The 27,570-nt window shown below is 57.3% G+C and overlaps 2 protein-coding genes across 4 annotated transcripts in view; one reads left to right on the plus strand and one right to left on the minus strand.

The window, feature by feature from the left end:
• The window catches only part of CORO7 (coronin 7), a 182,941-nt gene that overhangs the window by 42,753 nt on the left and 112,618 nt on the right, over positions 1 to 27,570 (minus strand). The window lies entirely within an intron of this gene.
• Positions 601 to 26,711, plus strand: VASN (vasorin). Its single transcript, XM_050968198.1, has 2 exons — positions 601 to 725; positions 23,120 to 26,711. Exons 1-2 carry the CDS (start codon positions 685 to 687, stop codon positions 25,143 to 25,145), a joined length of 2,067 nt encoding a protein of 688 aa, XP_050824155.1. The 5' UTR covers positions 601 to 684; the 3' UTR covers positions 25,146 to 26,711.

Here is a 27,570-nt window from a genome sequence, read left to right on the forward strand (position 1 = left end):
GGGGGTGGAGGGGGAGATCAGGGCTGACACCAGGGTTTGGATGGGGAGATTGGGGCTAACACCAGGATCGCGGAGCGGAGAGGAAAGAAACCAGGGCTGAGATCAGGGCTGACACTGGGATCTGCAGTTCTGCGGGGCGGGGGAGAGATCGAGGATGACACCAGGACCTGGGGTAGCGGGAGACTGGGGCTGACTGACACCGGGATCAGGGAGGGGGGGAAGGGGGAGATGGTGCTGACACCGGAATGTGTGTGTGTGTGGGGAGATCGGGGCTGACACCAGGATGTGCGTGTGTGTGAGAGAGAATGGGGCTGACCCCTGGGGCTAGCACGGACGGGGGGGGGTCAGGGGTGCTGCCCCAGGGCTGGAAGTGATTTCCATCACACATAAGGTCACAGTTGGTTCAGTGGCTCGCAGTGCCCCATTCACTCACTGCTCCAGCCCCCAACCCCTTGCCCCACCCCCCGCTCTCACGGAGTCGCTGCCGCCAATCCAGGGGCTCTGGCCGGGGGCCCCGCCCTCCGGCGCCGCCCACTTTCCCTTAAAGGCTCCGGCGGCGCGCGGTGGCTGGAGCTACAATTCCAAGCCGCGGTGCAAAGGCCGGGGTGCGAGGCGCTGCAGCCGGTGCCCGCAGCCCTGGGCCGGGCCCGCTCGCTGGCCGCCGTCGGTCAAGCTGGAGGCTGCATGGCCCGGAGCTCGCCCCCAGCGGCTCGGCTCCGCTCCAGGTGAGTCCAGCCGGCCTTTGTCTACGTGGGTACCTGGGGCGGGGAGCCGGCCGCAGCAGCTGGCCCGCTTGTGGGGGGGCAGGGCCCCTGCCACGGGCCGTGCGCTGCCGGGGGGACGGGCATTGCTGGGGTTAGGGGCCGGCCCCGGGGCTCGCCGTGGCTAGCTGCTGAGCTGCCCCGGCTAAGGGAGCACGGCCCGCTGCCCCACGGTGCTGCCGATCCAGGCAGGTAGTGGGCACAGCTTGCAGACTCCCTGTCCCGAGGGCATCGTGCGGAGCCGTGGGAGTCCCGCAGCCCCTCTCCATTCCTTCCCCGCCTGGCCCTTCCCAGGGGGACGAACCACAGCTAGCTCCCCGAGCACGGGCTGTCGGGGGACCCGCGAGAAGGGCTCAGCCTGTGGCCCGGGGGAGGGAGCGGGGACCCCGCCGAACAGAGGCATGAAGGCGGGGGGGGGGGGCATTGCTATATACAGGGTATAGTCACACGGGCCAGCCCCTCCCCGCTTTCCCCACTTGGACCCGGAGCAGAACAGCGCCCGTTAATGGCACGAGGGAGCCGGGCCAGCCCCTCCCGCGCAGCGACAGCATCTCGCGATCGGATTTACAGGGACTTGTAAAGCTTAATAGCCTGCGAGCCCCGATAAGATCTGCTGGCTGCCGGCGAACAGCCGGGGCGGGCCCCTCGCGCGGCAGGAGCCAGCCTCCCTGGAGGGCGAGCCGCGGCCAGCCCAATTATTAACTAGACGCAAGGAAGAAGTGGGGAGTCAATCAGCCCAGTGAAGCTACCCAGCGCCGCGGCCCTGCCCTGGGTCTGGGCGCTCCCCGTAGCGCCTTGGCTAGGGGGACAGGGGAACCAGCCCCACAGTCTGTGCTGGCCCTTAGCTAGTGCACGGGGGTCTCCGCTAGGACCCTTGGCAGATGCCAGGGTGGCTTTGGGGAGGCGTGGGAGGTGATGTGAGGCTGAAGCATCAGTAGGCAGGCTTGGAGCTTTGGCCTAGTGGCCTCTGGGCTAGGGAGTCAGTAGATTCCACAAGTCTTTTGGGGCCAAAGCCCCCTGGGCAGATGGACCCCTCCATGCTGAAGTGGATGGCTTTTTGGTGTGAGGAATGGAGCAGCCTCTAATGCAATATTTCCCAAGGCCAGGCCAAGCTGAGCCATGCCCCTCCCAACAGCACCCAGGCACTTTAACCCACCCAGGTGCCTGTGGGATGGAGCAGCCAGGGTGCAGACGGATTTAAGTCTGAGTGAAGAGAAGGTGGGCAGCGAGAGTGGCCAAGGGTGTAGTGCTGGTGACCAGGATGCACACTGCACAGTATCTCAGCGAAAGAAAAGCCAGTGGGGCCTGTCACCTCTCTGAGCTAGAGGAGGTGGCTGTATGGGGATGGGGGCTAGGGGGTGGTTCCAGAGCAGTTTGTAGCAGTGATGGGTGCAGTGCTATGATGCTGGGTGCTGTGGGGCGGGGGCAGCCCTCTCTGCGTGGTGGTGTTTATTTTCTTCTCTCTTTTGTTAGTAGGACACAGGAGGCTCTGTAAATAGAGTGTCAGACACAGGAAAGGGGTTCTGTTAATAAGCAGCCTGGCTGGACTCTCTCCAGCAGCACAGAGCTGGCGGAATACACCTCCCTTGCTGCTGGCCTACCTCCAGCCCAGGGAGCCACCTATCAGCAAGGCCCCTTGCCTCTGTCAGAGGGGGGCACAGAGCTGGCACAGGGAAGCATGGTCGGGGGGGGAGTGGAGGGTCAGGAACATGTGCTGGGGAGGGGGTCCAGAGCCTTGCAGCAAGTGGTGGGGCTGTCCTGGGAACAGCTGGGGGGAGGGATGCTCAAAGAAGCCAGTATTCTCAGCAGCCTTGGCATTAGGATTGTGTATCATGATACAGTGCCGTGTGTGACCCCACAGCAGGATATTGCATCAAAGGGCCCTGCCCTAGCCTACTGCAGGTAGCACTGGGCTGGGCCCATGCAAGGCACAGGGGGAAGCTGTGCTCTCAAGTTTAAGGGCTAGACACATCTGTAAAGAAACCAAAGCTCAGACTGTGCTGCCTGGCTCTGTAGCAGAGATGGTCTACCAGCCACACAGACCCTTCCTGCCAGTGGCACCATGCCAGGGCCCTGTTTTCCACAGCCATGGGGAGCCCATAGCTGTCAGCAGGGCTGTGAGCAGCACAGGGGCAGGCCTGTCCCTGGGACACACTGGGGAGGTGCTGAAAACAAATGGGTCCTCTCATCCCATCTGGGGTGCAACCACTGGCAGAGGATCACCTGAAACAACCCTCCCGCCAAGCACTGAGCTTGAGTAGCACTAATCCCCCCAGGAAAGGGCCACTGGCTGGCCCCCAGGTTCTGGGAGCCAGGGCCAGCCAGCATTTCAGCCCTGGCCCTGTGGATTTTACTAGCCCTCAGCCCAGGTGCTTAGTTAAGTACAGGCTTCTAGAATGGGGGATGGCTGGGTCATGCCAGCCTCTGGTGGCACAAGGCTATGCCCAGCAGGGAAGAGGCTCCTTCCCTTTACAGCTGGGCTGAACTTCATATAGCTGAGTGTTTGGTCTGGGTGGGGCTGGCTAACACTCCTGTGGGGGGGAGATGCTTGAGGCAGCCTAGTCTGGGTGGGAGCAAGAACAAAGCATTAGGTCACTGTAAGAGCAGTTCCCCAGCACCACAGGCCCCCAGCCATGCTCCTGCATGGAGCTCTGCATGCCAGGAGCCCTCTGTGTTCTGCTCTGAGCTAGTTCTGTGCCCCCTGCAGGCAGCCAGGGTAGTACTGACCCATCTGCCTACACCCACAGCTGGTGCCATGTGGCACAGGAAGTGCCCTTCCATTGCCTGGCTAATGGGCCTGGGCTTTGACCTGGAGGGGGACCCCTTGTGGATCTCCATGACCTCTCTGCCAAGGGGGCCAGTCATTGCCTAAGGTAGTGGTGGGGTGTTTCCTGTGCTGAGGATGACAGCTGGTTAATTACTATTTTTATAGTCCACACAACCCTCTGTCAACCTGTTGGGTCACCCTGGGGCCTGATGTAACTCCCAGCTCAGGCCATTCATTGGCTGGGCTGGGATTTCTTCCTTCTGGCTCACCTGCTGAGCACCCTTCCTTTCCTCCCACCCCAATGCAGCCTGGAGCAAACCTGCCAGGCTCAGGCCCAGCTAAGCAGCTGGAGTCATGAGATCGGAATTCTCATTAGTGGCTGCTTGGCGAGGAGCTCTCTGGCCGGGCGTGCGCGTGTCAGACGGTGCTGAGGGCGTGGGTGGGTTTGGGTGTCGGAGCCAGGCCTCCTTTGCTTTCATGGGCTTATGTTGCTTTCAAGAAAGCAGCCCTGCTGGTTTCTGTCACTCCCAGCACCTGGGTCAGCCCTTCAGCAGGGTGGGGGGCTAGTAAAAGGATGGGCAGTGTGCTGCTAAGACAGGATGGAAAATTCCCTTCTCTACTGTACAGCCAGGAAGGAGGATTGGGGGATCCACGCAGGCCCAGGCCCCCTGGCCTGCTGCTGCTGGCTGGAGGGAATGCAATGAACAGCCCACACATTCCTTTGGGGCTGCCTCAGAGACTTAATTAAGTGGGAAGGGGGATGTGGGGGAGGAGGTGGTTGGGATGAAGGGGAGGGGGATTAAGTGGCTAAGCCTGACCCCCTGCCTGCTCCCAGGGCACACACTGAAGTGGGCTTGTCAGGGGGAATTGCTCAGCCCACAGAGAAGGCCTCAGATGTGGAGCGACAGGCAGAGCAGTGCCTGCAACCTGACACGGCCAGGCTGGGCCAGGGGCCTGTAGGATCTGGTTGTGAAGCTTGGGGGGTGGCAAGCCCAAGGGGCCAAGAAACACATAGCCAGCAACAGGTAGCTGGCAAATGCATGCTCACAAGGGGAGGGTGCCCAGCACAGCTTTCCTACCAGGAGAGACTGTACCAAGCTCACAGCCTGGCACATGCAAATGGTTGAGATGCGAGACCAGTTCAGGCTTGCTAAGCGCCTGCTGTGTTGGTTCCAAAGGGGGACCTGGAGCCCAGGGAAAGAAGTATCCTTTTCAGCCACTGCCTGCACCCTTCTCCTCCAGCACAAAGGTGGTCTTGGCCTCCCTGTGGAGTAGAAGGTGGCTCAGGCCTGATTTTTAAACCCCACCTAGACTTGAACTAGGCTCAAGCCTGGCTAGAGGGTTGAATTGGTTTTTTGACCTGACCTAGTGCTGCCCTGCCACACCAGCTGTTGCCCCTGCTGGTTGTGTATGCTGCTTACTTCCCAGTATGCTCCCTCCATGGCATGCACTGCATAGTGAGGTGGCAGTGGCTGGCAGGAGCAGGTGATCCCTACCCCCCAGGAGGTGAAGAGCCAACCCAAGCCTCGGAGTCAAGTTGTTTTCCAGTCCAGCCTAAGCTCTCAGCCAGGTCCCACTGAGTGGCAGGGTTGTGCTGCAGAAATCCCTCCTGAGGGACAGGCGCATACCCAGCTTGCTTGCTCCAGAGGCCTTGAGCTGCCATTGTGTTGGCAGTGAGCAGCTGGAATGCTCCACCTCCTAGCCCAATCCACCATCTACTTCCTCCAACCTGCAGCAGCCAACACCCTGCTTCTGAAATAAAGTTCAGCTTAGATAGTGTGGTGCCCAGCTACTGTGGTGAGGGGCATGGTGTGGCTGGAAGGCTTGGTTGGTTGAGCATGGGGGTGTTCTAGCTGAGACAGGCAGCAGCTTTCATTGTATCTAACCCAGGAGCAGGGTGTCCTAGGAAGGACCTGGGGAGACCCCTGATTTGGAGACTGCTGACATTAGGTTTGCTCTCATTCACTGTACCAGAGCCAGCTCCCTGCTTCAAGGCCTCTAGCTTCCTGCTGCCCTCGTTCTTCGGCTCAAATGACTGGGCTCATAATCTGAGCCCTGCCCAGCTCTGTGCAACCTGCCCTGGTGGGCATGGAGAGCAACTGATCACAGGCCTCAATCTCTTTGAAGAAGAGAACAAATTGGGGAGAGGTTGGAACTGGCATGTGAATGTGCAAGCCCAATAGAAAGGATTTAAACTTGGGGGTCATACCCTAAGACTGGAGAATTGCAATTGGAGCATCTGAATTAAGAAAAATCATCTGGGAAAGTCCAGGCTTGTTAGCTTGACCTCAATTGTATACAAGGCGTAAGAACACCTTTTGAAAAAGTAATTGGGATAGAAAACAACATGGTGTCACACAGGATGGATGGTGCCAGACCAACCTGATCTTTGAGATGATGAATTTTCTAGACAAAGGAAGTACAGAGGAGGGCTGGAATATAAGGAGAGTTGGGTGACCTTGAAAACTGGAGTAATAGAAATGGGATGAAACTGAATAGTGCAAAATCATGCACTTAGGGACTAACAAGGACTTGCTACAAACTGGGGATGAATCAGCTGGTAGTGACAGGAAGAGACAGACCTGGGTGTGTTGGTTGATCATAAGATAACTGAGCTGCCAATGTGATGCAGCTGTGAAAAAGGCTAACATGGTCCTGGAGTGCATCAGGCGAAGTATTTCCAGTGGACAGGGAAGTGTTAGCACCATTATACGAGGCATTGGTGAGACCCCATCTGGAATACTGCTGGCAGTTTTGATCCCCTATGTTTAAGATGAACTCAAACTGGAATGGGGCAGAGAAGAGCTACTAGGATGATCAAACGAATGGAGAACCTGCCTTATGAGAGGAGTCTTAAGGAGCTTGGCTTGTTTAGCCTCACCAAACAGACTGAGGGGAGATGTGCATTCATAGAACAATCGTACCAGAGGGATAAATACCAGGGAGGGAGAGGAGTTATTTAAGAGACCGTGTTGTCACAAGGCCAGTTTATATCTTTGTTTGTCATTAAGTTTAGATTTTAAATTGGACCAAGTTTCACCATCAGAGGAATGAAGTTCTGGAACAGCCTTCTGAGGGGAACAGTGGGGACAAAACGTAACTTGTTTCAAGATTAAGCTTGATACATTTATGGAGGGGAAGGCCTGGTGAGGTTGCCTGCGATGGCATATGGCCTAGCTGTAACTGTTATTAGCCAGTATCTCCAACAGCAGCAGATGGGGACACTAGCTGGGGTAAGCTGAGTTACTCTAGAGCAGTGGTTCTCAAACTTTTGTACTGGTAACCCCTTTCACATAGCAAGCCTCTGAGTGCAACCCCCCACACCCCATATAAATTAAATACTTTTAAAATCTATTTAACACCATTATAAATGCTGGAGGCAAAGCATGGTTTGGGGTGGAGGCTGACCACTTGTGACCCCCTCATGTAATAACCTTGTGACCCCCTGAGGGGTCCCAATCCCTAGTTTGAGAACCCTGCTCTAGAGAATTCTTGCTCTAAGTGTCTGGCTGGTGGATCTTGCCCATGTGCTCAGGGTCTAACTGATTGCCATATTTGGGATTGGGGAGGAATTCCCCCCAGGTCAGATTGGCAGAGTCCCTTTGGCAATCTACAGCAGGGTAGGCAAACTATGGCCCATAGGCCGTTTTAATCCTGCCCTCAAGCTCCTGCTGGGGAGCATGGTTTGGGGCTGCTCCACACAGCTCCCAGAAGCATGTCCCCTCTCCAGCTCCTATGCATAGCAGTAGCCAGGGGGCTGTGCTCTGCATGCTGCCCCTGCCCCAAGTGCCACCCCCACAGATCTTATTGGCCAGGAACCACAGCCAATGGGAGCTGCAGGGGCAGCACCTGCAGATGGGACAGAGCTGCCTGGCTGCACCTCTGCATAGGAGCCTGAGGGGGGACATGACACTGCCTGGAGCCTGCTCCTCAAGCCATCCCCTGTGCCCCAACCCCCTGCCTGAGCCCTGATCCTCCTCCTTCCCTCTGAACCTCTCAGTCCCAGCCCACAGCAGCCTCCTGTACCCCAAACCCCTCATCCCACCCCAGAGCCTGCACCCTCCGCCCAGAGTCCCCAGTCTGCTGCCCCAGCTTGGAGCCCCCCTCCTGCCCTCCAAATCTCAGTTCCAGCCTAGAGCACTCTCCTACACCCCAAATGCCTCATCCTCAGCCCCACCCCATAACCACACCTCCACCTAGAGCCCTCACTTCCCCCTGCCCTGCCCCAGCTCAGAGCCCCCTCCTGCACCCTGAACTCCTCATTTCTGGTCCCACCCCAGAGCCTACACCTTGTGAGCATTCATGGCCCGCCATACAATGTCTATACCCAGATGTGGCCCTTGGGCCAAAAAGTTTGCCCACCCCTGCTCTACAGCACAGGGTACAGGTCACTTGCTGGTTTGAACTACAGTAGAACTTCAGTTACGAACTCCTCAGGAATGGAGGCTGATCATAACTCTGAACAAAACATTTTGGTTGCCCTTTTCAAAGTTTACAACTGAACATTGACTTAATACAGCTTTGAAACTTCTCTATGCAGAAGAGAGAAGTTGCTTTCAAGCACCTTAATTTAAATGAAACTAGCACAGGAACAGTTTGCTTACTTTGTCAAATCTCTTGTTAAACTTTCCTTTTGTTTTTAGTATTTTACCTGTAACACAGGACTGTGCTGTATTTGCTTGTTTTGTCTCTGCTGCCTGATTGTTCGTTTCTAAATCCAAATGAGGGGTTTGGCTGACCTGTCAGTTCATAACTCTGGTGTTCCTAACTGAGGCTCTGCTGTAGAGTTAATGGGGGATTCTCTGTAACTTGAAGTCTAAAGCATGATGTGAGGACTTCAGTAACTCAGCCAGAGGTTAGGGGGCTGTTAAAGGAGGGGTTGGGTATGGGTCTGTGGGCTGTGATGTGCAGGAGGACAGAATCATATAGTCGTCCCTTCTGGCCTTAAGTCTGTATCCAGAAAAAGCAACTATGATGATCAGAGGTTTGGTAAATGAGCTATGAGGCAAGGCTGAAAGAACTGGGCATGCTTAGTCTTAGAGAAGGCTGTGAGGGGGTGGGGACAGGACCTGACCACAGTAAAAGGTGGTTCTCCACATTGGCTGAGGGAGCACAAGATGGAATTGACTTAGGCCATGGCTACACTGGCACTTTACAGTGCTGCAACTTTCGCACTCGGGTGTGAAAAAACACAGCGCTGTAAAGCCTCAGTGTAATCAGTGCTGCAGCGCTGGGAGCGCGGCTTCCAGCACTGCAAGCTACACCCGTAGAGGATGTGGAGTATGTGCAGCACTGGGAGAGAGCTCTCTCCCAGCGCTGGCGCTCCGACCACACTCACACTTCAAAGCGCTGCCGCGGCAGCGCTCCAAAATTTCAAGTGTAGCCATACCCTTAGTCTGCAGCAAAGGAGATTAGGTTAGATATTAGGAAAAATTGTCCAAGTCAAAGGATAGTTGAGCTGTGGAACAGGCTTCCCAGGGAGGTTGTGGAATCTTCCTCACTGGAGGTTTTTAAAATCAGGTTGGACAAACTCCTCTTGGAGTTGGTCTAAGGGCACATCTGCACTATGGTCCTTGCAGCTGTGCTGCTTAAGGTCTCCTATGTAGCACCACTATGCTGATGGGGGAGAGCTCTCCTGCTGGCATAGTTACCCCACGAGTGGCAGCCGTGACACAGCGCTGTACACACTAGTGCTTTTTTCAGTGAAACTTAGGTCAGGCAGCAGGGTGGGTTTTTTCCACACCCCTGAACAACAACAATATTGCTGACAAAAGTGCTGGCATAGACCAAGCCTAAGTGTAGGGGATGGAGCAGACAACCCCTCAAGGGCCCTTCCAGCCCTGCATTTGTTACTCTTACTATCTTGCAGTTCAGGCACTGTCCAGTGGGAGGCAGCGGGTGTTCTGTTCACCCAGTGTAAATCAGGAGTCACCCCAGTGAAGCCAATGGAGTTAGTAGTGTAGGAGGCAGCAGAATCAGATCCCAAGGATTTAAACTGGAGATAGGCCTGAACCAACCCTCTGACACCCCAGGTGCCTAAAAGGTGGTTAAAACCACCAGGGGCTGGAGTCCTGGGCAGGATGCAGACCTTGGACTCCCCAGGATAGATGATGGAGGAGGGGATGGGGCATAGGTGGGATAAGTCCTTGGTGCCATCTAGGACCCTGCATGATCCAGTTTGTTGAACTCCACTGGCTGACGTGGCTCTTCCAGGCCCAGCAGCTCTGGGAGTGTCTCTCCCTCTCTGGCCACAGGAAGGCTGGCTGCCCACTAAGTGCCCTTCCCAATTATGGGTTGCAGCTATGTGCACTAATTACAGCCTGCCTGCCAGGGCTTCTGTGGCCAAGGAAGGGGCTGTGCACGGGGATGGGGTCAAGGGCTGCATGTGGTATCTGACTGCCTTTGTCCTGGGGCAGGGAGAGGGAGTGGAACTGGGCCCAGCTGTGCTTTGATGTGTAGGCACAGCAGATCTCTGCAATAGGAGTGTTGGAAATCCAGGCTGGCATGCTCAAGCCAGCTGCTGCCTCCCTGGGCTTAGCATGGAGTGGGAGAGACTCAGTTTAGCTTGGGGTGAGGATTCCAGAGGGTTCCTGCCCCCTCAGGCTCCCTCCTCACCAGGGCAGCAAGCCCTTGGTGCCACTGAACAAATACCACAGGTGCCACTGGGCATAGGGCAACTTGCCCCACTGCTGCCCAGGCTGCTGGCTTCCAGCACACTGGCAGGGAAGCTAGTGCTGCTCAGAGGCAAGGCCCCCCGCCCCCATGTCATACAGGAGCTCCAGGGGGCACAAGCTCAGTCCCCTGCATCAACCCGTAGAATGTAGTGCTTGGCAGCTGGGCATTGGCCCTAAGCTGGCATATTTTGGGCTGAGGTGCTGGGTGAGGAGGGCACACATGCTTTAGGAGGCTGTTCCCACTGCTACAAACCCTGTGCAGGGGGTTGGGAGTGGGGGGCAGGTCACACAGGAACAGAGGGTGAGGGAAGCGGTGGGGCCAAGCTGAGGTATGTTCAGAGGGGCAGTGAGCTGCTGCTCCTCTGAGCACAAAGGGTTAAACCAGCCAGGGAGGTGGCATGGGAAGGGCAGAGCTGACCAGTCTGTCCTGCCAGGCTGTCTGACACTTCCCCCTGCTCAACACTCCATTTGCAGCTGGATTCAAACAGGAGGGAGCAATTAAAGCCAGGGGCAGAGGGGTGAGGGAGTGGCTGTGTGAGTGGCTACACAGTTCTTTGGGCCTGATGTTGGTACAGGGCCCAGCTTGGCCGTGCCATTTAGGGGCCCTGACAACATGAGGCGTAAACCCAGCACCTGCTAGGAAGGCAGGATGCTGCAGTGACCGAGGGCATCAGGATTAAGGGACAGAACTGGCCATCCCATTTGGGGGGGCAGCACCCCTGGGGCCAAGCAGCAGGAAGGAGCATGCTGGCGCTGTGGATTTGCCTCCCTGCCCTCTGAGTACTCCTTGAGAATCCCCCCAACTGAGCTCTGTCCCCTCCCAGCCTGCATCAGCCAAACCCAACCCAGGTGCTATGGTGGGGCAGTCATGGGTGTGGGGTGGGGAGGATCTGCGCAACCTGTTTTGCTCCAGCTCTTCCCTCAGGCTCACCCCAAGGCTGTATGTGCTGCTCCCACAGTGACCCATCCCACAGTCTGTCCCCTTGGTACTGCCCAGAGGACCTTGGGCCTGGCACAGCCCTGCTCCATTTTCCCCCACAGTCCCAGTGGTGCTGGCAGCTATGGGCCCATGTGGGCAGGTAACAGCGCATCACAGTCCACACAGCTCCCTCAGCTTCTCAGCCAGGCTCTGAGGGCTCACAGTGCCATGGAGCCACAGTCCTGTGGGCAATCCAGGAGTGGCTCCATGCTAGCCAGCCCATCCCCCTCTTCAGACAGGTGTGCCATGCTGGCTAATGCAGCCAGTGAGCCAGACCAGGCTGTGCAGTGGCATCCCCAGGCCCTCACAGACCTCTGCCCTGAGTGCCAGGCACCCCCCTAGCCTGCCTTCACTAACAGATGGCGTGATGTGCACATGCTGGGTCACCAGAATTCCACACCAGTCCCTGCCCCAGCAGCCCTGGGGAGAGGGGAGGAGAACAGGCACCTAGCAAGGGGAGCTGTGGTGCTGAATGCCCACCAGGGGGGCATGCAGACAGTGTGATGAGCTGGGGCCAGACTTGTGCTGGCTGCTTTAAGGGAAATCTAAAGCTCTCTAGCTGCTCTGGGCATCCCAGGGAGCCCTCTGCCACCCGAGGTCAGGCTGAGCCCAAGGCACTAGAAGGTTGCTCTGTGCCCAGGGGGGAGGGTACAGCAATGTTTCCCTGGGGAAAGAAGCAAATGGGGGACCAATTTCAGGCAGCAGGGGGTTGCTCTATTCTACATGTGTGGGCATGTTGCCAGGCTGCCCGGGCAATAGGACTGGAGGGAGACAGGTGAATCTTAGGGCCAGATTCAGCCCTGCTTTACCTCAATCTGTAAGACCAGGCAAAGCCCCCCCCCATGCCAGGAGGGCTGCTGGGGGCTGCAGGTGCCTGAGAGCTTCAGGCCTGGGAGCATTCAGATAGCCAGCACAGTCACTGGGCCAGGAAGGGGACAAGGTCCAGAGAATGCAGCCCCATGGACAGTCAAGGCAGTCTCCATTCAGTAGGGCTGGTAGGAAGCCCTCAGGGAAGCTTAAAGCTGCCCCAACTGGTAGAGTGCTCAAGATGGCAACCCTAGGATTAGTCTGCTGCTCTGGGCCTATGGGGAGACCTGCATGGGGCTGGCTGGGAGGGTGTGCCCCTCCCTGGGCTGCCTAAGAAAATCTGAATGCTACAGAGCACCAAGACAGCAACTCCTTCCTGACCCCAGTGGCAGTCAATTTATATCTGGAAGCATGAGGATGGGAGGCCTGGGGGTTTATCCAAGCTTGCCTCACTGTCTACCCCACTTGCATATGTATCTTGAGTTACAGCCTGTAGTTGGGACTTTCCCAGGTTCACACTTCAGTCTTTTAAAAAAAAAAAACAAAAAACAACCTTTTCTGCCTTTTACCATCCCCCAGTGCCTCCTTGTGCCTGCACCATGGGGCAAGGCTTCTCTCTAGTATCCCTTAGTGCTGGCTGGGGTATGCAGGAGGGGATCTGCAAGCCAGTCCCACCCCACTCAGCTGCCTGGTGTGTTTGCTCCAAGCCTGTGGGCAGTAGAGGAGTACAGCAGACAGGGAACTCGTGTGGGGGCGGCTGGGCTCTGTCTCCAAGGCAAGTGAATTCGGTACAGCCCTCCTGGTCAGTCCCGTCACCAAGTAAACAACCTCCACCCAGGCAGACTGGCAGGGAACTGGGTCGCCTGGGCCCAGCTCCACACGCAGCTGGAAAAGATGAACAATCCAGCAAATCTTCTTGCTGTGGGCCCACAGGATGGGAGGTTGGGCTGGATTTAGTGCTCTGGCTGTGTTCGCTTGGGCCTGTGGCAAAGCAAGCGTGCTGCCAGCATTAGCAGCTTAATGCCTCCCAGAGAAGCAGGGCTTTGTCTCCATCCCGTTTGGCTCCTCGCTGGGCCCCCCTTTTCCTGTCTCCCCTGTTTATTAGGTGTAAGCCTGTCTGAGCAGTGCTAAGCCAGCAAGCTTTCTCTGGGATATGGTTAACTCCTCAGGGTCCGGCATCTCCACTTAGCAAGCACTGTGTGATGGAGTGCCACTGTGCCCACTGGAGCTGTGCCCAGGCTCTTGGGTTGTCTAGTTCTCTCAGCTGTGCCCCTGTGGGGGGAACACAGGCTGGGCTCTGCCTCACTAGCCCAGGGGCTCGCTTCTAGCAGTGGCCTATGGCCAGCATCATGCACCTAGCAGCTGTTCAGTGCTAGAGCTGGGCTGGAGGGGAGACAGGTGAGGGGGAAAAGGTGACCCCATTCAGGTCACCACATAAAGGAGGGAAGGGCCCTGCTGCCAGCCACTGGCTCAGCCTTTGCCAGGTTGCATACAAAGGGCAGGGTGACGCAGGGACTCATCACACGGAAGTGCAATTAGGAAGCTGTCCCTGCCTGGGCCTCAGGGTGCAGGCGGGCTCGTGGCAGAGAGCTTCAGTCCACAATTAAGCATGGGTGGGGCAAAGCCACCCGGCAGCCTGGTCCTGACCTGGCAGCGTGGGGAAGAAATGCCTACACAATTAAAGGGACAGCAGTTTAGTCAGCAGCTTGGCAGCAGTGACAACACATCAGCGAAACCTGACCCTGGCATTTCAAAACTGACTCCCACCCTAGTGCTGGCAGCACGCCTGCTCTGGTGCCCTGCCAGGCCCCTATGTGCTTCCCAAGAGCGCTTGACTGCCTGCAGCCCTCACTGGGCAAGAGCATTGCTGGGAGCACCAGTGGGCTGAACCAGTGCCCCTCAGAGCCAGGGCTACCCCCTGCCACTCTCATTTCCCTCCTTCCCCCCCCAACTTCCCAGGGCTGGGCACTGCACAGCTTCCCTCAGAGCCATGGTGAGCTGCCCCCTCCCCTGGCAGCAGGACCAGGGAGTACATGCTGGGGGAGAGCTCCCCCACAGACCCTGGCTGTGTCAAGGGGCCCTGATGAGTGCCAAGGGCTCCTAGGTCTGGACTAGCACCTACAGCTGCTAGGTAGGAAAGTCCACAAGCCTCATCCACCCTGGCCTTCTTGCTGTAGGCACAGCCCTGGTTCTCTGTGCTTGGCCCCAGCTGCACTGCAGGTTTGTGGTCTGAGCTTCACTTGGCTTGGCTAGCTCAGCCACCCAGCGCTCTGTCCTTCTCTAGTGCCAGCTGCCTGGGGATCTTCAAGCACATGACAAGCATTACTGCGCTGGGCAGGAAAGCAGCATTATCCCTGTTTGACAGTAGGGGAATGGAGGCCCCAAGAAGGCACAAGAGCTGGCAGGGCTCCTGATCCCTGCTGCTAGGCTGTCCCCACAGGCCTGGCCTAAAGCACGCAGTGTCCCAGTGAGCCACAGGCAGTGCTGTGTCAATGCTCTGCTGGCAGCTCAGAGGCGGGTTGCACTTGTGTGACACAGAGGGCTTTGTCCTGGGGTTGATATGTGCCTTGTCACTCATTATCCTGGGTTAAACACTGACCTACTGGTCAGTTCACTGCAGGGGCCAGTGCCCCCCTCTAAGCATGGTGCTCCCTGGCCAGGCATCTCAGTGCCAGCTCATCTCCCTGGCTGACAGGTTGCACCTCATGATGCAGTGCCCAGCCTAGCTGCAGGCAGCTCTACAGACCAGCTGCGCTGTGTGAGCAAATGTCAGATGGCAGCAGAGCAGGAGGGTCCTGTCCCTGCAGCCGCAGCCCTTGCCTGGTGCCAAGGGTATAAGATTTCCTTTAATAGGAGCCATTCTTCGGGGGTGCTCCCTACCTCGCTGTGGGGACCCAGGTGCTGGCTCAGTGCTCCACCCAGGCCACCATTAGCTGAAGCAGGAGGGGAAGTGCTGGATTCCTCTTTGCTTCAAGTCCCCACATCTTGGGAACAGATGCCACCTGTGGCCACAACAGAGGGGTTTAAAATTCCATCCCAGTGCCAGGCAAGCAGGAGGGAGCCTTTGCCCAGCACAGCAGGCTGCCTGCCCAGGGCCCAAACCCTGCAGCTGTGAATTGGGCAGTCCCAGCCACGCCATGGGCCATGCAGCCCTGAGCTGGCAGCCCCAGGATAAGAGAGCACTGCTGGCCAGGAGCTGCCCCTGTGGGGAGTGCAGTGTACAGCTGGGAAGAAGGACATGGAGATTGGGGGGCAGTTCAGACAGCCTTTCCCACCCCTTATGGCCCCCCTGCCCCCTTCTGCAGCGGCCACTCCACAGCACCTTCCACCCTGAGGCTTTCATCCTGCCAGCACCTGTCTGCCCCATACAGCAATCCTGCCAGTGGGCACTAAGGGCCTGTTCCTGCCCAGAATACTGTACAAAGCAAATCCCTAGGGCATGCCAGCAGAAAGGCAACTGTTTGAATGAGGCAGCAGGGACCATCTTTATCAGCTCTGTGACACCCCCCAGCCAGAGCAGCGCCACTTGTGCTCTGCCAGTGGCTTATCTCCATGCCAAGGCCACAGACTCCCCCAGGATCTGAGACACAATGACTCTGGTGAGGCTGCAGGCTGGGCGTGCTCTGCTGCAGCTGGCAGTGGCCACTTGTGTGCTGCTGGGTCAGGCCTGGAGCAGGTGCCTGGAGTAAGGAGAGGCTGTGAGCACAGCCTTGGGTCACAGGAACTCTGCACTTTGGCTAGGGGGGAGGCAGAGCTGGTCTTGGGGTGTAGGGGGCAGAGGGTCAGTCCCATGTCAGGCAGGCCCCTCACTGCTCTGTAACAGGCTGTTGGGGGCAGGCCAAGCACTGACCAGCCAATCCCCAGGGAGGAGGGGACACCAAGGCAGACCCACTCCTCTCTCCTGCTGCTGATAATGCAACAGGACCCTCCACTGCTAACTTGGCCTGGCCGTGCCTCCTTTGGCCACAGCTGGCTCTCATTACCCACAGCCTCCAGGCTATGGGTGGCATCAGCAGGTAAAAGATCACAGGGCAGCAGGAGGGAGGAGACAGGCCAGGGACTGCCTGATGCTATCCCATGGGGCTTGGCCAAAGGAACAGCTCAGGCCCCCCAGCCTCCCTGGAACTTTTCCTGCTAGCTGCCTCTTTTCCTTCTCTCTGATGCAGGGGCAAGCTTGATTGCCCCCTCTCTGGGCAGCAGGGCCAGTGTGTCTAGCTAGCAGCAGTGCTTTTCCCTGCAACCTGCCTCTTCCTCTCCATGGTCTGGCCTTGCCATGAGCAGCTCTGGCCCTGGCCTGGTGCCCTGTAGCCCTCTGCTAGCCCCTTCTAGGCTCTTTGGGCTGTTGGGACTGCAAACCACCGTCCCCCTCCCCCAGCCCAGCTGCACATTCCACAATTTATTACCTGGCTGGAGCCTGTCTGGCCCATGCCAGCTCTGCTGATATTTACAAAGATCTTCCCCCCTCCCCACAATTGGTAATTACTTCTCTTATTAAAAGGACTGACAGACAGGCTGTGAACCAAGCCGCCCCTGTGATCCCGGTGGCCCTTTGTGCTTTGGTGTACGCTGGCTCCCTGGGGGCCTGCACCCTCCCTCCAGGCTGCTGGCTCCCACAGGCCATGCCCTGGGTGAGGATGGCTAAACAGGGGCATCTCAGTGTTCCTTCCCCCATGGGCTCCCCACAGGGAACAGCTGGCATGGGGTCTGATTGCTCCAAAGTGTCCCCTGCAAAACCCCACCATATGCTTGGAGACTGGTGGAGGAATGGGGACAGGCTCCATTTCCTCCTTGTGGGCTGTAGGTAGAAGGGAACATCTGCCTGAGGGGCAGGGAATGGGAAGGTGTGCCCAAGGGGTGGGGCGCAGTGCCACACACAGGGTGAGAGGGGACCATGGCTGCCCTTACCAAGGGTAGGATACCAGGCAGACCAATCACAGCAACCCGTTACAAAGACCTTCTTCCTCTTCTCCCCCCAAGCTCATACCCCCATGAGAAGAATCTGAATTTGCAGGCTGGCCGGAAAGGATCCCCAGAGGGTCTGGAAGTGCAGCTCCTGTGGAGGCTGCTTGTGTTCTTGCAAATAAATCTAATTGTAATAATAACCGAGCGATGACAGCTTGGCAAATGCCTCCAGCCTTCCTGAAGCATTCAGTTTGGAGCCACGGGCCAGGGTCCTAACCCCTAGCTGCCAGGAGGTGAGAGGAACAACCTGAGCTCCATGGGGCAGAGGGACTGGGGAGGTGCCAGATACCTAGTATAGGGTTGGTGCTACTGGAGTGTAAATAGCAGGTAATGGCAGAGACCTCGCAGCGTTCTCAGCCATGCCATCAGCCTCTCTAAACTCTGGCGTGAGCCTCTGTCTCTAGCTAGCGTTTAGCTTGCCCCAAGTCGCTGCAATGTTTCTTGCTCCTCAGTCTAGTGCCACCCACTGGGCAAACACGAGATGTGCCAATGAGCTGCTTCCGCCCCCCCCCCCCCCCCCAGCTCAGCAATCAGCTGCTGTTACCACAGAGACAGTGAGAGCTTCAGCTGCCCACTTCCTGCCCCTCTGGCTTGCGGACAGCTGAGCCAGGTGCTGGGAAGCCATGTTGGGGCTGGGGGGCAGGATACGGAAAGGGAGCTCCAACGCAACCCAGCTGAGATGCTGCAGGGCAGTAGAGGGAGAGCAGCATGGGTCAGCTGCTCTAACATACCCTGGCACCCGCGCTGTAAGGAGCTGTAATAGGCAGGGCTCAGCCCATTCTCCAGGGGAGCAAGAAGAACTCCTTCTAGGATTCACTTAGTTAAATCCAGTGGAGACTCCGTGCTCCATCTTAAACAAGGCCCAGGGATGTTCTCTGCATTCCCCACTGCCTCTGGATACTCCCACCCAGAGCAATGACTTAAGGCATGGCCGGATTTTAGAGCTGCCTCGCCAGGACTCTGGGTGGAAGGAATCCAGCAGTGAATGGTGCCTCTAACAGTTGTTCCAAATGCTGGGCTGAAAACGCTGCCTAGAGGTGTGGGGGGCGAGTGGTGAGCTCAAATCATGAGGTCTTGCTGGTCCCTGCCCAGCATGAGCAAGGAGTAAGAGGGACTCTGGGGCACTCGGGGCAGGACGACCACAGGGCTCTTGGGGAGCTGTGGGCAGGACTCTCTGGGCAATGCACCGCAAGAGGCTTTTGACAGTTACTCTGCACCCCAGTGAGGGAGGCAGAGGAAGGGGCCGAAGGAACAAGGTGAGATCAGGCAAGCCTCCTGGCCCTCACAGCAGTCAGTGGGGGTGCCGGTGCATTGCTTGCTGGAGAGCGACCTGCTGTGTTCTCTCCCTATAACAACAGCCAAGGAGCCCAGGCAGAGGAATTGCAGCCAGGGGCTGGGCAGGATGGCAAAGCACGGAGGAGTTTGGTGCCATCAGCTGCCTGCCACCTCACCGTAGGCGGGTCACAAGGCAAGAGTACAGTGGTTTCTCATCACAGTCCCGAGGGGGAACACACTCAGTTCAGGCTGCCACCGCATGACCCCTGGCTCCAGAGTCATGGGCAGAACTGTGTGGGTGGGGCACCGGCCAGTGGCTGTCTGCATGATGCCTGACCCTAGCTGGGGTAGTCACTTTAGAAGCAATACATTCACCTAGGAGACAAGTAGGCACTAGTCTGAGCGTGGGCATGGCGCAGGGGATGTGGCGAGCGCCCTCCCGGCTGCAGTGCAGCGCTCTGGCTGGAGAAAGCCAAGCTCGAAGGCACTGGCACAGAGCATAAGGAACATCTGGCTCCCCTGTAGCATTGCACATACACAGCCATGGCACCTGGTGGAGAGTTTCCAGCAGGAAGAGCTTTTGGCATCCCCTAATGTGACGCCATTCTGTGGGCCCAGAAATAATTCTGGAAACAGTAAAAAACAAAAACAAAAAAACACACCTCTCAGAAATGCCCCAGTGTGTTGAGGGGGTGGATCCTGCAGCCACCACTTCCCCTGTAACATCTCTAACATCTGCCGGCGCTAGGACAGAGGCTATGTCAAGGGCTGTGATGCTCTTCCCGTCTCTGCTGGACACCTGACAGCAGCTTCCCTCAGTTCAGGGCAGATCCGGGAGCACTGACCAAAGTAATGGGGTCTGGGTGCACATGGGCTGGGAGGAGGGGGAAATGGGTCAGCTGGGCTCTCCAGGCCATCCCAAGTGCTTGGGCTCCTGCATGGGCAGTTGTGTGACCAGCTCTGCTCTGGCATCAGAGAAGGGGGAAGAAAAGGTGAGCGTTCAGAAAGCAGCCGCTGGGGTGCCCAGGGACAGCCAGGAGGTGATTAAAGAGCTTTCAGAAGCAATGAGGCAGGGGAGCAGCTCCCTTCCTGAGTGCAGACTGTGCCCTGCTCATGGGAGGTGGCAGCCATGCCCAGCAGTAGTGCTTGGGGCTGCTCTCCTCTGGGGTGATCTCTTGGCTGGAGCGGGAAGGGCACTGCCCATTGATACCGACGGGTGTTCAGGGACAGGGCTGAAAGCAGTTGTGCTTTGGGTGAGTTGCCCTCCAGCAGCCAGGGGAGGGATGAGGGGGCAGCTCCTGGCCCCCCAGTCCTATCTCAGAGGATCCAGGGAACTAGATGGTCTGTGGTGACTCTTGCTGATATGCAAAGGGCTGGAATTTCCTCACCACAACTCATGCATGTAGACAGGGACCTTGGGGACATCCTCCTTCCCCTGGGGACTGGGCTGCGTGTATCTGTCAGAGTCAAGATGGCATGATCCACACATTGAATTTCAGATGGCTGCAGAGATGGTGGCCCTTGGCCCTTCCAGTGCTTGTCCATGCTAGTGCCAGGCTGTGCCCAGCATAGCATCCAAGGGACGGGCAGAGCCTTTGCTGGCTATTTTAAGGGGATCTGCTAGCAGGGCGAAGGCAGCAGACTCTAGGAGATGGCAGCAAAAGGGAAAGCAGGGGGCCGTGAAGCCAGGGGCAAGTGCTCCTCTCCCCTGCTGGCATGTTCCAGCAGTGAACAGAGCTGGTGTGCCAGGGGGCCAGCGATGGCTGGCACTTGTGGGCATTGCCCAGCGGGACAATTTGAAATGTGCCAGGCTGGGAGGTGAAGCCCGGAGCTCTAGCTCCTCCATAGCCTACAGCAGGGCCCTCAGTGTGGTCCCCGGTGCCTGGAGCTCGGCCTGCTGCACAGAGGAGAGCGCTGGAGGATGTGAGTCACTGGGATGAAATGTTCCCTCTCCCACAGCCCCCCTGCAAGGGAGCCCAAGCTTTGAGTAACACTGAGATGGGCCAGCCAAGTACCACCAACAGCCAGGTCCTGTCCGAGCCATGGCGGGATGGATGACAGTGCTAGGAAGCTGCCAAAACCAGGGGTGTGCCGTTAGCAGCAAGAGAGAGCTGAGGAGATGTGTGGGATTGGATTGGAAGGGAACAAGGCCGGGGACTGTGACTATTGAGGTGATGGGCACAGGGAGTATGGGAGGAAGAGGAGGAGGAGCAGTGACCCTTCCCTGCCCTGGACGATGTCGCTGCACTGTGGCATGGAAATGTACCCTAGGTGGTTTCAGGCAGGGACACTAAGGCAGCCAGTGGGTCAGACTGCATGGGCCGAGCGTCCGCTCCGTGGGTGAGGCTCATGTTGGCTGCTAGTGAGGAGAACGGTGCCGTGCACTCATGGCATCAGGCAAGACTCTCCCCTGCTGATCTTGCACATGGGTTGTGGTGAGACGCACGTGGGGAGGAGAGACTGTCCTGCCTTGTCTTTGCTGGCGCTTTGCAAATCAACTCCCCAGGCCTGAGTATGGACAGCCAAGAAATCCATCCCACTGTACTGAGCAAGCGACCCAGCTCCCACTGCACCGCCCCCACGGACCACCTGGGAAGCCCCTTGGGATGCACGCACATTGCACATTGGGGGATGCTGAGGCAGGAAAGCTGAGCATGAGGATGGAAGGGGGCCTGTCAGCCCTCTCAGCTGTGCAGGGGTCAAAGGACACAGTCCCAGAGGCCCCAGGACTGGATGGGGGGCTGGTCGTGCATGCTGGCACATGGCAGGCACGCTCCAGCACAGGCTGGCCAGACTCTCCACAGCTCCGCACTGCAGGGTGCCAGGGGAGCTGCCTCATCCTGCCAAGGGCTCCAAGGGGCGGAGCAAGGATCTGTCCCCAGCCAGCCGGCACTGCGCCAGGTGGCTGGTTTCAAACACTGCATGCTGGGAGCATGTCACCCGTGACCTAGCCTTGAGAGCCCAGTGTTGGATCTCTGAATGCGAGCTGGGGAGGGAAGGGATGTTAGATGGCAGGTGCTGGCGGCCAGAGCAAGCAGGCAAGAATAGGCCAGAGAGTGGGGTCGCTAAGGGAATCCAGGAAGGGATGAGCATTAGCTCAGGAAAAGCGATGCAGCATGGCCTGTGGTCAGACATGCAAAGCCCCTGCTCAGCCAGGAGCTGCAGATGGCACTGAACGCTCCCTGCTGTGCCGGGCCTGCGCACCATGGGGACCCTTTGATCCTGCAAGGCTGCACGACGCTTCACCTGCAGCTGGCTTGCCACAGGGACCCCTGGCAGGGCGGTTTCCCAGCCATGGGTCACTGAGCCCACAACAGAAAGGAGGGGGATGGTCTAAGTGCCTGGGCCCCCTCTGCCTGGCAGAAGTCTCTTCAGTACCGATGGCCCAGTCTAGATGTATCTGCAGCAGTGCGTGATCCCCTGCTGACAGCAGGCTGGCTCTCTCTGGCCTGAGCGCCGAGGCGAGGGTCTCGTCAGTACCGATGGCCCAGTCTAGATGTAGCTGCAGCAGTGCGTGATCCCCTGCTGACAGCGGGCTGGCTCTCTCTGGCCTGAGCGCCGAGGTGAGGGTCCCGTCAGTACTGATGGCCCAGTCCAGATGTAGCTGCAGCAGTGCGTGATCCCCTGCTGACAGCAGGCTGGCTCTCTCTGGCCTGAGCGTGGAGGTGAGGGTCCCGTCAGTACCGATGGCCCAGTCTACCAGTCTAGATGTAGCTGCAGCAGTGCGTGATCCCCTGCTGACAGCGGGCTGGCTCTCTCTGGCCTGAGCGCCGAGGTGAGGGTCCCGTCAGTACCAATGGCCCAGTCTAGATGTAGCTGCAGCAGTGCGTGATCCCCTGCTGACAGCAGGCTGGCTCTCTCTGGCCTGAGCGCCGAGGTGAGGGTCCCGTCAGTACCGATGGCCCAGTCTAGATGTAGCTGCAGCAGTGCGTGATCCCCTGCTGACAGCGGGCTGGCTCTCTCTAGCCTGAGCGCCAAGGCGAGGAACTGGTAAACCAGCTGGAATTGCAGGAATCCGGCCTCATCTGACAGCCAGTAAATGCGGCAGCTCGAGGCATGGAAACCAGAGGAAGTTGCTGTAAGAAGAGCCTGGGTCCCTGTAGGGAATGGCTCTCTAGCTGCCCCTCTTCCTCACACCTGTATGCACCCATCCCTCTCCAAGTCGGTCTTCATCAGAATCATCCTTGCTGGGCTAAAGGAAAGGGGGGTGCAGGGAGGAAGGGGAGCCCAGCATCGCCCCTTAACACTGCAGAGCCGGCGGCCCTGGAGGCTGCCCAGCTCATCCTGACTTCACCAGCCTCAGTCTAAGACAGGTCACTTATCAGCAACGGGAAACCCAGCCAAAGCCTTTCTGTGTGAGCCCTTTGCAGTAACTGACCTGTGGGGTGGAAATCCAGCGTGTCATGCTGGCTGCTGCAGGAGAGGTTACTGCAGGGGTGTTTCCTCCTGCAGGCTGGGTTCTCCAGCAGAACCTGCTCTCCCAGCAGGGCTCAAGCTGCTGCCCATGGGGCAGCAGAATGATACCACAAGGACCCCGACATTTGAGGGTGTTTGGGTCCATGAATGGGGTGGGGGGCTTTGAAATCCAGATCCAAGTTCTGTGGCTTTACTCTCTAAGCCCATCACTTTCCCCAGCCCAGCAATATAACTCATCCCCTCCCAAGATTTCTCAGGGGTTTGCTATTGCATGACACACCATCTGCAGACATGACTCCGTGCGCAGCTCTCTGCCCTACCTCACCCACCCTAGCCCTGCCCAAATAACCCCTTGGGGTATGGAGACTGGCTGTAACCTTACAGACATGTCAGAAGAAATGCGATGGGCTCAGACACTTGATTCCCAACCCCTAATGTCATCTGGCAAGTAACATTTCTCTGGTTTTCCCCTCTACAGAGAGTCCGGCATGGACCACCTGATCCTGTGGATGCTGCTGCTTATGTCCCCTGCAGCCTGGGTTCAGGGCTGTCCCTCAGGCTGCCAGTGCAGCCAGCCACAAGTTGTGTTCTGTGCGGCCCGGAGGAGCCACGCCGTCCCGAGTGGCCTGCCACCGGACACAGCCTACCTGTACGCCTTCGAGAATGGCATCACCTCGCTCCATGACGACAGCTTCCGGGGACTCCCAGCACTGCAGCAGCTGGACCTCTCCCAGAACAAGATTTCCAGCCTCCAGAGGAATGTCTTCCATCCCCTCACCAACCTTGTCAACTTGGATCTGTCATCCAACCAGCTGCGTGAGATCACCAACGAAACCTTCCACGGGCTGCGCCTGCTGGAGCGCCTCTACCTGGACCGGAACCGAATCCAGCGCATCCACCCGGCTGCCTTGGACACACTGGAGAACCTGCTGGAGCTGAAGCTCCAGAACAATCAGCTGCGTTTGGTTCCTCCGCTGAACCTTCCCAAACTCCTGCTGCTGGACATAAGTCACAACGGCATTGCCACCATCGAAGCTGGTGCCTTTCACACAGTGAACATAGAGTCTCTCAAGATCGCAGGGCTGGGACTGAGCAGCTTGGATGAGGAGCTTTTTCAGAACTTGAACAACCTCCATGAGCTGGACATCTCGGACAACTCGCTGGGTAGAGTCCCGGAGGTGCTCCGGCGGCTCCGGGGCCTCACCAGGCTCAGCCTGGCTGGGAACACCCAAATCGCTCAGCTGCAGGTGGAGGATTTCGGGGAGCTGCCCAACCTCCAAGAGCTGGACATCAGCAACCTCAACCTCAACACCATTCCCCAGGACTTCTTCAGCCTCTTCCCCAGGCTCCGGGCCATCACCGTGGCCGAGAATCCATTCAACTGCCTCTGCCAGCTGAGCTGGTTTGGGCGCTGGCTACACACCAGCCATGTCACACTCAGGAGGTCCGAGGAGACAAGGTGCCACTTCCCTCCCAAGAACGCTGCTAAGCTCCTCCAGCACCTGGAATATGCAGACTTCGGCTGTCCTGCCACCCCAACCCCCACCCCCACCCTGAGAACCACCTCCCTGCAGCCGGCCGTGCTCCTCACCAGCAGCGGGCACTCTGCACTGGAGCCCAGCCTTACTGCTCCCACTCATGAGCCCGCACCCCGGCAGGACAGCTCTACTCGCGCACCACACACGGCTGCGCAGGGGCCGACTAGCCCCGAGATGCAGATCTGCCCTCCCCGGACGTGCTTAAATGGGGGCACCTGCCAGGTAGACACGCACAACCACCTGGAGTGCCAGTGCCCCAACGGCTTCTCGGGCTTGTACTGCGAGGCCGAGATCCGGAGAACAACCCTGCCCCCCATCACCCAGGCACCCACGCAAAGCAAGCAAATCAGCATTAAGCAGGTCAGCAGCACCTCACTGACGGTGGACTTAAAAAACTATCAACAGGCCAAAGATCAGCTGAAGGGCATCCGCCTGACCTACCGCAACCTGTCCGGGCCCGACAAGCGGCCGGTCACACTCAGCCTGCCGACGTTGCTCTCCGAATACACCGTACGTGCGCTGAGACCGAACTCCACCTACCACCTCTGCACTGGACCGCTGGGGGAGAAGCCCTCCGAAGGGGAGTTCTGCATTGAGGCCCACACTGCTGTGCAGAGGACTCACCAGCAGCACCTGCCCGTCACCCAGAGCAAAGACAGCAACCTGACGCTCATGATTGTGCCAGCGCTGGCTGCTGTGCTGCTGCTGGTGATTGCTGTGACAGCAGTCACATACTATCTCCGACACCGACGGGCTAAGGCACATGCTGATGCTGGGGTGGACTCCAGCCCCCTGGAGCTGGAAGGGGTGAAAACATGTCTGGAAAACAGAGACTTAGCGACCCACAGTCAAAAGCTGCCAGAGAATGTGGCAGTGCTGAATGGCTTAGAATGCGACGTCCCCCTGGTGCACCAACGCTACCCCAGTAACAACAACAGCCCAGCGGTCAAGCCGTCCTATTTCTAGAGCAAAAGAGAGACCATGAGAGAGTCTCCATTCACAAGTCCCAGAGCCTGGATGGACGGGATACAGGCTGACTGTTGTTACTACCCAGGGAACGTTCCACATGGGACAAGGGACATTGAGAGTTAACTTAAATTAAGACAGAACCCCACATAATGTGCAATTTTCCTAGAGGCTTATACATGTAGGAAGTAGACACTGTAATTTATCTGCTCAGCACATGACTAAGTGCCTACATTTCCCTGGCTGCCCTGCTGTGTGTGCAGAGAGAAGGTTTTTAGCCACTGCTACACTGAATGATGTGTGACTTAGGCCTGGTCTACACTATGCATTTAAACCGAATTTAGCAGCGTTAAACCGATTTAAGCCCGCACCCGTCCACACAACAAAGCCTGTTATATCGATATAAAGGGCTCTTTAAACCGATTTCTGTACTCCTCCTGACGAGAGGAGTAGCGCTGAAATCGGTATTGCCATGTTGGAGTAGGGTTAGTGTGGCTGCAAATCGACGGTATTGGCCTCCAGGCGGTATCCCACAGTGCACCATTGTGACCGCTCTGGAAAGCAATCTGAACTTGGATGCACTGGCCAGGTAGACAGGAAAAGCCCAGCGTGGAGCTCTGATCAGCATGGGTGGCGATGCAGTCCCAAATCCAAAAAGAGCTCCAGCATGGACCGTACGTACGGGAGATACTGGATCTGATCGCTGTATGGGGAGACAAATCTGTTCTATCAGAGCTCCGTTACAGAAGACGAAATGCCAAAGCATTTGAAAAAATCTCCAGGCTATGATACAGAGTCCACAGCACAGTGCTGTGTGACAAGTGAAACGGAAAGCCAAAGAATCAAATAGATGCTCATGGAGGGAGGGAGGGGGTACTGAGGACTCCAGCTATCCCACAGTCCCTGCAGTCTCCGAAAAGCAGTTGCATTCTTGGCTGAGCTCCCTATGCCTGAAGAGTCAAAAACATTTTCCTGGGTGTTTCAGGGTATATGTCATCAATTTACACCCCTCGCCCCCGAAAGAAAAGGGGAAAAAAAACCTTTCTCGCCTTTTTTCAATGTCACCCTATGTCTACTGCATGCTGCTGGTAGACGGGGTGCTGCAGCGCTGAACACCCGCATCCCCTCCCCGGTGGCAGATGGTACAATATGACTGCTATCCATCATCATCAGCAGCCCGTGAGTGCTCCTGGCTGGCCTCGGTGAGGTCGGCCGGGGGGCGCCTGGGTAAAAATGAGAATGACTCCCGGTCATTCCTGGCAGATGGTACAGAACGGCTGGTAACTGTCCTCGTCATAGCAACTGGAAGCTGAGCTCTATCAGCCCCTTCCCCCCACCCCTTTCATGTCATAGCAGTGGGAGGCTGCGCTCCTCTCCCTCGCCACCCTTTAATATCCTGCCTGGACTATCATAGCAGCTGGAGGCTTCCTCCCCCTCATTTTATCTCACTAAAAAGTCAGTGTTTCTTATTCCTGCATTCTTTATTACTGAATCACACAAATGGGGGGACACTGCCACGGTAGCCCAGGAGGGTTGGGGGAGGAGGGAAGCAACGGGTGGGGTTGTTGCAGGGGCACCCCCCAGAATGGCATGCAGCTCATCATTTCTGCGGGATCTCTGGGGCTCTGACACAGAACAGCTGTGCTCTCTGGTTCTCTAGTATACTTGCCCCATATTCTGAGCAAGACTGACTCTATTTTTAGACAAAACATAAAGAAGGGAATAACCCGGGGAGTCATTCCCATTTTTGTCCATGCACCCCCGACCAACCTCAGCAAGGCCAGCCAGGAGCACCCATGACAGCAGCAGACGGTACAAAATGACTGATAACTGTCATCTCATCGCCAATTTACAATGGCAGATGGTGCAATAGGAATGGTAATCATCTGCTACCTTGCAAAGGCAAATGAATGCTGCTGTGTAGCACTGCAGTACCGCGTCTGTCGGCAGCATCCAGTACACATACAGTGACAGTGACAAGGCAAAACGGGCTCCATGGTTGCCATGCTGTAGCATCTGCCAGGGCAATCCAGGGAAAAAGGGCGCTAAATGATAATCTGCCATTGCTTTCACGGAGGAAGAATTGAGTGACGACATTTACCCAGAATCACCCGCGACACTGTTTTTGCATTGGGATCTCAACCCAGAATTCCAATGGGCGGGGGAGACTGCGGGAACTATGGGATAGCTACGGGATAGCTACCCACAGTGCAACGCTCCAGAAATTGACGCTAGCCTCGGTACATGGACACACACCACCAAATTAATGTGCTTAGTGTGGCCGCATGCACTCGACTTTATACAATCTGTTTTACAAAACCGGTTTCTGTAAAATCGGAATAATCCTGTAGTGTAGCCATACGGTCTGTTAAGATGCCTCAGTGTGCTGGTAACAAAAGCTCCTTTATCTAAGTGCTGCCCAGGA

This window comes from Gopherus flavomarginatus, chromosome 9, assembly GCF_025201925.1.
Source record: "Gopherus flavomarginatus isolate rGopFla2 chromosome 9, rGopFla2.mat.asm, whole genome shotgun sequence".
NCBI lineage: Eukaryota > Metazoa > Chordata > Testudines > Testudinidae > Gopherus > Gopherus flavomarginatus.